This window comes from Camellia sinensis, chromosome 6 (genome assembly GCF_055761805.1).
Source record: "Camellia sinensis isolate YWXY chromosome 6, ASM5576180v1, whole genome shotgun sequence".
In the NCBI taxonomy this organism is placed as follows: Eukaryota; Viridiplantae; Streptophyta; class Magnoliopsida; order Ericales; family Theaceae; genus Camellia; species Camellia sinensis.
The window spans coordinates 182,559,076-182,571,299 of record NC_138966.1 but is presented as its reverse complement, the minus strand read 5'-3'; the positions used below and the strand labels follow the sequence as shown (position 1 = coordinate 182,571,299).

The 12,224-nt window shown below is 29.4% G+C and overlaps 1 protein-coding gene across 1 annotated transcript; it reads left to right on the top strand.

Annotated features, from left to right (window-relative positions):
• On the top strand, positions 1–11,805 carry LOC114295558 (protein ACCELERATED CELL DEATH 6). Its single transcript, XM_082875625.1, has 3 exons — positions 1–734; positions 1,214–1,776; positions 11,060–11,805. Exons 1-3 carry the CDS (start codon positions 41–43, stop codon positions 11,675–11,677), a joined length of 1,875 nt encoding a protein of 624 aa, XP_082731751.1. The 5' UTR covers positions 1–40; the 3' UTR covers positions 11,678–11,805.
• Positions 11,806–12,224: the final 419 nt, after the last annotated feature.

Below are 12,224 nucleotides of genomic sequence, written 5' to 3'. Positions count from 1 at the left end.
ATCATAACAGTCCCATAACTATCTCATTGCAGCCACAAAAATGGATCCTATGTTGTACAGAGAAGCCATGGGAGACAAAGAGAACCAGATTAGTTGGTCTGGCCGATTGTTCTCCTGGATTAATTGGCCAAGTAAGCCGAATACCGAGATCGAAGACAACAATGAAGATGTCCTCCACCTCATGCCATACATTAATGACCAACATCAACTTGAACTGCAACTCACTTCACATAAGAACACAGTTCTCCATGTCGCAGCCCAATTCGGTAACCAAATATATGTGAAAATAATCTTAGAAAAGGGTCCGTCATCATCGTTGTTACGCTGCTTGAATATGGATGGCGAGACTCCTCTTCATATTGCAGCGAGGAAAGGACACTTGGACATAGTGAAAGAACTCATAGAACGTGCAAAAAGACTAGGCCGTGAAGAAGTTGAAAGCGGGGGTGGAGCAGCCAAGGAGATGTTGAGGGCCACAAATAAGGACAATGACACTGCCTTGCACATGGCCGTGCGAAATGGTCACTCAGGTGTGGTGGAATTGTTAACTACAGAAGATCCTGAGTTTACACATCAACCCAATAATGCCGAGGAAACTCCATTATACCTGGCCGTTGAGAGACAACTCGATGACGTGGTGTTTATGATTTTGAAAAATTGCAAATCGCCAGCTTATGGTGGCCCAAAGGGTCAGACTGCATTGCACGTGGCAGTAGCTTGCCCATGGAGAACAGGTTTGTGGCTACTTCAATTTCTTTAACAAATTCAATTGCAGAGAAAAAAGAGGGGTAAATTGTTAAAGAAATAGATATTCTTTCTAGGCATACATACCCCTGCTGTGTTCACTGCTCTGTTCATTTATTAGTTGCAGTAATCATTTACATTTCATCATAATAATAGCATCAAAAATAACTTTCGAAAAAGTTGAAGTTACATGTATTGTAGACAAGATATTAGAATTGAAAAAGAGGATGTACTTTTAATCAAACCTGAAACAAAGATTCAAATTCAAGCTCATGGCTAACTTAGTAAGTCTTTTGAAGTGAGAGGACAAATGTGACAAATGTGCAACTAAGGACTAATATATAGGGACTTGCAAAGGAAATTGTTACCAAAATTAATTCCAAAAAAAGAAGAAACAAAAAATGTAAGTTGAAGCATTTTTTATTGTTGAGATATATATTAAATTGTCCTTATGATTCTTCTATTTCAGAAAGCTCAAAAACTTTCTCCAAAATGAAGCTAGATCAAAGCGCACAATTTTTATTGGATTGGAACCAAGATCTAATCAAGGAAACAGATGAGCACCAAGATCTAATCAAGAAAACAGATGAGCACGGGTGGACACCATTTCATTATGCAGCATGTCTTGGTAATCACTATGGAGTTAAATTGATGCTAGAAAAAGATAAATCAGTTGTGTACATTACAACAAATGAGGAGGGTGATGAAAAGACAGCTCTTCATATAGCTGCTGCTAATAGATGGCATCAAGTAATGGAAGAGCTTTTATCACAGTGTCCAGATTGTTGGGAGATGGTCAACAGTGAAGGACAAAATGTGCTTCACATTGCTGTGGTGGAACAGCAAAAAGAGGTGATAAAATATATTTTTAACAAGTCATGGATTATCCATCTTATAAATCAAAAAGACATTGAAGGAAATACACCACTCCATCTGCTTGCTACTGATTCCATGCGGGAGCTCTGGCATTGGCGGAAGGCTACAAACAATAAAAACATGATCCCACAAGACCAATTGTTGTCTTGTAGTAAGGTAACGATACTAACTTTGACCGCATATGATATGTTTTCTCATGGCATGCATCGTACATACCATAATGTTGAGAAGTATACCTTTCATCTTGCCTTGGCCATGCGACGTTATCCTTAGCTGAACAAGTTTTATTGTATGCGTATAGGTGTAGCGATGACAGGATTAATAGTATCGAGAGGTTCAAGTAATATAAATAGTTTAAACACGTTTTTTTTTTTAAATAATAGATTGTGTAGTATAATAAAATGGAGTATCCCTCCAGTCCACAATCTGGATTGGAGCCACTATTTGGGTTCTTCGGATGTAGGTGTAATCTATGTGGGGTTAAGGGTGTGCCCGGCGCTATTCGAGCAATTTGAGAGTTAAATTACAAATCCAATGGCAGATTAGCAGATTGAAGAATATTTTAACAAATTATTAAATATTTACATAATATATAACACTAATTTACATAATATTTTTCATATATATAACACAAACAAATTTTACATCTTAAATCTCTCTCACACTCATTTTTACTTTGATATTTTATTAGAGATTAAAATATATATATATATATATATATATATTAACTATAGCGGAGCAGAGTAATTTTGAAGGCAGATTATAAATTTTAAAATTTAATCTGCGGTTAGCGAATAGAGCGGTGCGAATTGATGTTGATTGGTGCGGTTTTAGCAGATTTAACAGTAGTTTGCACAACCCCAACCCTATGTGGGGTGCAAAGCAGGGTCTTCTAATCAACAATGATTCATCCCACTAAAAACATCACCACTAATAGCACTAATGTATTAAAAAAGTAAAAAAAAAAAAAAAAAAATACAACTTCAAGATCAAAACATCACATCATTAATGGCGGGACCCACTGCCACCTAATTAGTGGGAGCACTAATTAGTGCTTCCAAGCATTTTTCGTCTTCTAATAAGTGCCCCTATGACACAAGTAAATGACAAAACAAATTAAAGAAAATACGATAATTTTGGCTAAATTTAATACACTTTTACTGAATACTTTTTAATATTTTAGATATTTCAAATACTTTATATGCACTTCCCAACATTAAACAATGCATTTGGGACACTTGTTAGTATTTGCATACCTTTTAACTATAACCTAGATTTTTACAAAATTAATTCCATTAAAACGTTATTGACAATGTCTTTAAAATGAAATTAATATTAAATGTATTTAATAATAACTTTAAAATAATTAAAATTTTTTATTGTTTTGAAATATTTAAAAAATAAAAATGAGATGTGTAATTATAAAAAAATGAATATAAACTATTTTAAATTACTTGAATAAAAATTTTATTTTTAATTTTTGCAGACCTAAACACTAATAATCACTGTTTGGTTACGTATTCAATATTAATTTTTAATTTTTCCAAAAAAACTACAAATAAGTTTGATAAAAATAAACACGAAAAATGCATTTCCTAAATTAAAAAAATTACTTTCGGTCATAAATATTTTAAAATATAATTTTAAACTTAAATTATTGAAATTAATTTTTTAATTTAAAATTAACCTTTTTGTGTTTGTTTTCATCAAACTAATTTTTAGTTCTTGGAAGAAAATTGTGAAAGTAATTTCCTAAATTATCTAAAATTTTAAATATATTTAATAAAAATAAATATTATCACTCTGTTTTGTTAAATTTTCAAAATATATGTAAACTAGTTTGGTGAAAATAAATAGAAAAAAATATTAACTCAAATTATACAATTAAATATAAAAATAAAAATATTCAAACATACAAATATTAAAAAAAGTGTTTTTGTTCAAAAAAGAGAGGTTCATATGAAATGAAAATGATTTTTTTACCAAACTATTTTAAATTTTTGTAGAAAAAAAATATAAAACAAAATTTAAAAATTCAACCAATTATTTAATATTTCAACTTTAAAAATAGTTACAAAAATTAGTTTAAAAAAAATTAATCGCACAGTATATTTCAACTTTATAAATAGTTATAAAAATAGCAAAAAAAAAAGTCACAAAAAAGAAGAAGGAAGAATTCACATAACATTAAAAATAGGGCAATGATAGAGAGCTCTAAATATCGAGTTCTAAATCGAACTCTATACAGTTGGCAGTAAAAAATAAATAAAAAGGAAAAAGATAAATTATAGTGGGAAAAAAGACAAATTAGAGCTTATTTATTTATTTATTTATTTCTTTTGAACAAATTAGAGCTAGCTCTCCCTTTAGAGCTCTTAAACATTTTTTTAAAAAATATTTGTGTGCGGTGCATGTCGAATTTGTGTCGGGTGCAAACATTATCGACAATGTTTTTAAAATGAAATTAATATTAAATGTATTTAATAATAAATTTAAAATAATTAAAATTTTATATTGTTTTGCAATGTTTAAAAAATAAAAATGAGATGTGTAATTATAAAAAAAATGAATATAAACTATTTACAGTTACTTGAATAAAAATTTTATTTTTTATTTTTGAAGACGTAAACACCAATAATCACTGTTTGGTTACATATTCAATATTAATTTTTAATTTTTCCAAAAAAACTACAAATAAGTTTGATAAAAATAAATACAAAAATATATTTTCTAAATTTAAAAAAATGCTTTTGCTCAAAAATATTTTAAAATATAATTTTAAACTTAAATTATTGAAATTAATTTTTTAATTTAAAATGAACCTTTTTGTGTTGTTTTCAGCAAACTAATTTCTAGTTCTTGGAAGAAAATTGTGAAAGTAATTTCCTAAATTATCTAGAATTTTAAATATATTTAATAAAAATAAATATTATTACTTTGTTTTGTTATATTTTCAAAATATATGTAAACTAGCTCGGTGAAAATAAATGGAAAAAAAATATTAACTCAAGTTATACAATTAAAAATAAAAATAAAAATATTCAAATACAAAAATATTAAAAAAAGTGTTTTTATTAAAAAAAAGAGGTTCATATGAAATGAAAATGATTTTTCTACCAACCGATTTAAAAATTTTTTAGAAAAAAAATATAAGACAAAATTTAAAAATTCAACCAATTATTTAATATTTCAACTTTAAAAATAGTTATAAAAATAGCAAAAAATAATCACAAAAAAAAAAAAGAAGAAGAATGCACATAACTTTAAAAATATTTGTGTGGGGTGCAAGTCGAATTTGTGTGGTGTGCAAAAGTGTAAGTTCAATTTGTGTGGGGTGCAAGTTCATTTTTTGTGGGGTACAAGTCTAATCTGTTTGCAAGTCTATTCTATGTGGGGTGCAAGTCCAGTTTGTGTGTTGTCCAACTCAAAAATGTGTGGAGGTGCAAGTATAGTCTATGTGAGAGAATTTACAAAATGTCAATCCACTAGATTTGCACTCCACATAGATTCGACTTGCACCTCATACAAAATGGACTTGCACCCCAGATTCGCTTTGCTCCCCATACAGATTGGACTTGCACTCCACACACATTGGACTTGAATCCCGCATAAATATTTTTAAAGCTGAAACATACTATGTGAATTCTTTTTTTTTTTTTGACTAATTTTTGTTTTTTTTTTTTATAACTATTTATAAAGTTGAAATATAAAATATTTGGTTGAATTTTTAAATTTTGTCTTCCTTCTTTTTCTAAAAAAACTAAAAATAGTTTGGTAAAAAAAATTATTTTTATTTTCATATGAATTTATCTTTTTTGAACAAAAGCTTATTTTTTTAATATTTGTTTGTTTGAATATTTTTATTTTCATTTTTAATTGTATAATTTGAGTTAATATTTTTTCTATTATTTTCTTCAAACTAATATATTTTTAAAATATATATTTTAAAAACATAACAAAACAGATTGGTAGTATTTGTTTAATTAAATTTTAGATATTTAAGAAATTACTTTCACAATTTTTTTTCATGAACTAGAAATTAGTTTGATGAAAACAAACAAAAACAGGTTAATTTTAAATTAAAAAATTAATTTCAATAATTTTAGTTTAAAAATATATTTAAAATATTTTAGAGCAAAATTAATCTTTTTAATTTAGAAAATATTTTTTGTGTGTTTATTTTTATCAAACTTATTTGTAGTTGGAAAAATTAAAATTAATATTTAATGCGTAACCAAATAATAATTATTGATGTTTACGTCTTAAAGAATAAAAAATAAAATTTTATTCAAGTAATTTAAAGAAAAAATAAAAATTAATATTGAATGCGTAACCAAAGAGTGATTTTAGTGTTTACGTCTTAAAGAATGAAAAATAAAAATTTTATTCAAGTAATTTAAAATAGTTTATATTTATTTTTTTAAATTTTGTATAATTTTTAATTACACATCTCATTTTTATTTTTTAAATATTTCAAAATAATATAAAATTTTAATTATTTTAAAATTATTATTAAATATATTTAATATTAATTTTATTTTAAAAATATTGTTGATAACTTTTTAATAGAATTAATTTTGTAAAAATCAAGTTTATAATTTAAAAGTTATACAAAATTTATAAAAATATTATAATCGGTCGAGAGATCGAGAGAGAGAGAGAGAGAGAGAGAGATTTGACATGTGAGAGATGAGGCAAACTGAAAGAGTGTGAGGCAAAAACGCCAAAAAAGACTCCGTTTGGAGGTGGATTGGTTTTTTTATTTTTTAATTTTTTTTGATTATTTTAATTTGGACTAAAAAATTTAGGCCAAGTTTGGGAACACCCCAAAAAGCCAAAAAGTCAAAAAGTTACTCAAAAAGTTAAAAAGTTATCACTATTTACCAAAAGTCAACAATTACGGCTGCACAACTCCCAATTCTAATTTTCTCCTACAAATCAATTTTTACAATTTTTTATTACACATTTTTCCATAAAAAGTCAAAAAGTTAACCCAAACATTCATATTTTCAACCTCAACTTTTTAGTCTAAAAAGACAAAAAGTGCACTTATTTAGTCTTCCCAAACTTGGCCTTAGTTTGGTAAGAATTTTTTTGACTTTTTAACTTTTTTGACTTTTTTTTGTGAGAGAATAATATAATAATTATGGGTTAAATGTGATATTTTATTTTTTGTGATTAAAATAATCTATTTTATTTTTTGTAACTAAAATAGCTAAAAAAATCCGGTTTAACTCTTGCCAAACGGAACCTAATTTGATCCATTGATCAAAAAGTGTGATACTTTTGTACTCCCTCCGTCCCAAAATATTAGTCCCTTATTCCATTTTTCATTGTCCCAAAATATTAGTCCCTTTTCAAAAATCAAGTACAAAAATAATATAAATTTCCTATTTTACCCTTCTTTTAAATTAATAAACAACATAAAAAGTACAATTATGCATTGATATTCCCAAAAAATGTACTATCAAAAGGATAATTTTGGAAAATCAACTTTTTTCAAATGCAATAATTGTACTACCAAAAAAAGTTGGATTACCCAAAAGGGACCATTATTTTGGGACGGAGGGAGTAATACTTTTTCAACACTTCACTGCAGTAAAATTTTCGAAACAACAATGATTTAGACCATTAAAAACTACACTACTAATAGCACTAATACATTGGAAATGACAAAAAATAAAATAAAAAATTAAAAACAAGGCATAGAAAGTAGCCGGGGCCCACTACCACATCATTAGTGCTCTCTTTAGTGATCCCTTTTTAGTGCTCTCAAGCATTTTTCTTTTCGAAAAGTACCCAACTGGTTGGTAATTTTTTTTTCTGGCATCACTGGCAGGTAATTCGAGTTTAGATCTTTTCCTGTCAGTATTTTCAGCCTTTTCTCTCACTGGCAGTTTAAAATTGAACTACGTCACCTCATTCAAAATATACATTTCAAATCAATTTAAAAAAACAAAAAATAAATTTAAAAACGGAGGCAAGACGTGAAAGGCCTCTCCCTCTCTCCTCTTAATTAATCTTCTATGAATGTTCTACTTTTGATCTTCTTTTTTTTCATGAGTCCGAATTCTTGGCCGCCCTTCCCGGCGGCCGTTCCAGCAGCCCCCCAAAACGACGTCGTTTTGGGGGTTTTTTTGATTTTTTTTTTTTCTTTCTTCTTCCTCGTTGGAAGACCGAACCAGAGGGAGGGGAGGGGAGGGAGAGAGAGAGAGGGGGAGGGGAGGGGAAGGAGAGAGAGAGGAAGGGAGAAGAAGAGGGAGCACCGGACTGGAGGGGGCCATAATCATCGGGGGAGGAGGAGGAGGAGGCGGAGGCGGAGGCGGAGGCGGGCCGGACGCGGAGGCGACGGCAGATCGGGCGACGATCGACGGCTGGCGTGCTCGACGACCTGCGACGGCGAGCTCGACGACCTGCGGACCCCAAAATCCGGCGAGCTCCCCTCTCCTCCCCTCCCCTCCCCTCTGCTCTGCTCTGGTTCTGCAAAAAAAAAAAAAAAAAAAAAAAAAAACGGAAAACCCCCCAAAACGACGTCGTTTTGGGGGGCTGCTGGGAACTGCCGCCTAAAAGGGCGGCCGAGGATCCAAATTCTTTTTCCATATCTCCCTTCTTAGTCCCGTTTGGGGACTTACTTTTTTAATTAATTAGTCAAAAAATTATTAAATTAATCAAAAAATTAACAATTCATATCAAAAAATCAAAAATTTTCTTTTCTCTCTACTTTTTGCACATCTTTTCGTAATTAGTCAAAAAGTCATCTCAAACATATAAGTTATTTTTACCTACCTTTTTAGCCAAATAATCAAAAAATTACTAAATCAGCCTATTCCCAAACGAGGCCTTAGTTCTGTTTGGTTTTGACTTTTTGATTAAAAAAACATAAAAAATAAAATTGGCTACATAAGTTAATCAGATAAAATGTCACATCCAAATTATAATCATTACATTTTTTCCTCTTATAAAAGTCAAAAAAGTCAAAAATAAAAACCAAACGAGGCTAAAAAAAAGACCAAAATAACTAAAAAAATCAAAAAATCAAACTATTTTAACTTTTCTTAAATGAAGACTTTTACTTTTGATACATACATACATACATATATATATATATATACTATTTTAGTTCTATTCTTATTTTCGGTTGTTCTTCTCTTTCTCTCACTACAGCTATATACTTTTTAGACTGCTGGTTGTGAGTTTCTTTCTTTCCCACCTCTCTGTTTCTTCTTCTTTCTCTCTCTGCTTCAAACTCTTAAAAAAACCCAACTCATAATTTCCTTCTTTGCAAATCTCCAAATCCATCAATAGCAATCACTCCACCTAACCTACCAAAAACCCTTCCACCAAAGAGAGGCCATTTCAAAGCTCAAATTTTGTGAGCTTCATCAACACCATAGCCTCTGTCACCTCAAAAGCAGGGGAAGCACTGGGTAAGATTGGGAGAGACGGTGGTGGCAGCTCCACCTCTGGAAGAGATGGCGGCGTCATCATCATAAAAAGGCCAAAAAACTTCATCAATTTACTAGAATTTGTGGGGTTTCATGGTCATCTCTGAGTTGAACAGTGCTAGTTGTTTGTTGGAAAAAAGAAAAGAAAAAAGAAGAAGTTATGAGATCTGTTGTTTTTTTTATTCAGATCATAGCTTCTCTATCAGTTTAAGCTTATCTGAACCGTATATTTTGAGTGGAGTGACACGGCCCAATCTGTGTCGTCACCTGGAGGATAGGCTGGAGACACTGGCCGGAGAGGATCTGGACTCAGGTAATTCCCCCTAGATGATATCATAAGATTACTTAGCACCTTCACCTTGAAAAATTATTGATTGCTCTAGGAGCGTTACGTGGCCATGCCTCTCATCAATTGTAATTTATTATACCCTTATATATTTCTCAATCATCTAACACAAATTCAAAAATTTCATCCTCTCTACCAATTACAATATTATTAAGACACCACGTGACAATACCCAAGATCGACTAATAACTTTTCCTTCATCTTATGTTCCAATATTTTTGACAAATAATTCATAGATAATATCTAATTGTCTTGGACAAAAAATTTTAAATAACAGAATTATTAAATTTAGACATATTTAGGGGTAGTTTGGTTTTTGAGTTGGGCTAAAAAATCACAAAAGGATAAAAAAAAAGTCAAAAAATCACAAAAAGTCAAAAATCACGAAAGGACAAAAAAAAAATCCACAATTCCAAAACTAAAAAGCCAATCAAAAATACCAAACGAAAAAAAAAGTCCTGGGCTAAAAAAGTAAAAAAAAAGCCAAAAAGTCAACTAAAAAGTCATTGCCAAATGAAGCCTTAATATATTTCTATAGCAAAAATAACCTTAATAATTATTTTGTAAGTAAATTATTTGGGACCTTTTTTTTTTTTTTTTGGCAAGGAAATTCTATAATACACAGAAGAAAAGGGTATACTTTATTCTCCAGCTACTATATTTGTCATTTTTGGTTACCAAAAACTAGAAATGAAATTATATTTTAGAGACTAAATATTTGTTGCCAAAAGTATCATTATTATATTTTTAGTGACGAAATTTGGATGTCTTGGGACCAAATGTTTGACTAAAAAAATGAGCTTTCTGTGGACTGAATTATTTTTTCTTGCATTTTATTAGCGACATTTTTCTAAATTTGGTCACTAAAAGCTCTAGTTTTACTTTTTCAGAACGTTTTTTTAGCGACTACCCTCGCGACGATTGAACTTGGTTATTAAATATATTTTTTTTGTAATAAAATTTTCACTTTTAGGGACAAAAAATTGGTCTCTAAATCTCTTATATGTTGTAATGTTAGTTTTGATTTGTGTATAACATATTGTCGTGTTATTTATCTTTTGTGATTTTTGTTTTAGTTATGATACAAGATGACTTTGATTACACCTTAAATGATTGTTATGACTTATTATGATGTTAGTTATGATTTATTGTGATGTTAGTTATAACTTAATTTTGATTATTTTAATTATAACCAAAGAGATTTTTTGTTATTTGGTTGTACCTTAAATGTTGTTTAGTTATGATACATTTTGATGCCATTAGTTACAACCCTTTGTGATATTAACATACTACTTTTTTAGATTATTTAGAATACTACTCCCTCCGTTCCAAAATAATGGTCCCTTTTGGGGAATTCAATTTTTTTTGATAGTACAATTATTACATTTGAAAAAAGTTGATTTTCCAAAATGACCCTTTTGATAGTACATTTTTTGAGAATATCAATATCATAATTGTACTTTTTATATTGTTTATTAATTTAAAAGAGGGACAAAATAGAAAATTTATATTATTTTTGTACTTGATTTTAGAAGAGGGACTAAAATTTTGGAATAATAAAAATGGAACAAGGAACTAATATTTTGAGACGGAGGGAGTATTAGGTTTGGCTTTTCAAACTGATCATAACAAAAAGAAAAACAAACAGGGATACTCACTTGGTGTTGCGAGAAATAAAATCAGTCGGAATCAAGAGTCAAGAAAAATAAGGAAAGAAGAAAGTAAGAATAGGAAAGCACAAGTCAACGAAGAATTGAAGAAAATGGGTGACACCCATATGATAGTGGCAACCCTGATAGCAACCATCACCTTTGCGGCCGGTTGCACGATGCCTGGTGGTTATAATAGCAATGAAGGTTCAAATCAAGGAATGCCACTTCTACTAAGAGAAGCAGCTTTTAAAGTATTTGTTATTACAAATACTATAGCCATGATATGCTCTACTTCCTCTGCCTTTCTATACGTCACTGCCTCAGTTTATTATGTCAGAAATAAAGATGAAGTGTCTAAGAAGATGAAACGCTATATAATAGCCTTAAACCTCATTTTAATTGCCGTGGCAGCGATGATAGTCGCCTTCATTGCTGGTTCTTTAGCCGTGTTAACACATTCTTTAGGCCTCGTAATTTCTGTATATCTTATTGGTTGCATCTCATTTCTCATTTATTTTATTGAGCTCAAAAAACTTAGGTTTTTTAAGATACTAGTGATTAGATACGTAAATCACAGCTGGAACGTGATTTTTAGTCAATGGTTAGTATTGTAATTATACGTGTCATTTAAATTAGTATGTGATATATGTACAAAGTATGGAGACTTGTATGGGTACATTGATATGTATTCAAAATACAACTATGTAAGAAATGAATACATATTCGGTTGAAGAATTTAAATTATAAATGAGAAATTTTATAAATATAAACATTAATTTATAGTTAGATTGTTGAGATCACAATCTTATTTTAAACAATAAATAATAAACAGGTTCTTTAAATATATAGTATTATACAAATATTTTTCTATCAACTTCTCACTTCAATTTTTTTATAATCCATACCTATAATATAATTGAAGGTATGAAATTAATTACACAATTACATAATTTTATTTAATAGTTCATCTTATAATATAAATTCATTGAACCCACTATTATATATTATTTGCATACTATTGGTATAAGAATTTATTAATATCAGTATGTAATATATTTGTATACATCAAGAGTTGTTGAGTCTTGTTTCCTATGCCACGAATATTTTGCATGATAAAAAATATAACATTGGTCATTAGTATTCAATTACTATACAATTGTT

Coding starts and splice junctions, on each gene's coding strand:
- LOC114295558 (XM_082875625.1), top strand. CDS start 41: ATGGATCCTATGTTGTACAGAGAAGCCATGGGAGACAAAGAGAACCAG. Junction 735..1,213: donor AGCTTGCCCATGGAGAACAG/GTTTGTGGCTAC, acceptor CTTCTATTTCAG/AAAGCTCAAAAACTTTCTCC. Junction 1,777..11,059: donor AATTGTTGTCTTGTAGTAAG/GTAACGATACTA, acceptor AAAAACAAACAG/GGATACTCACTTGGTGTTGC.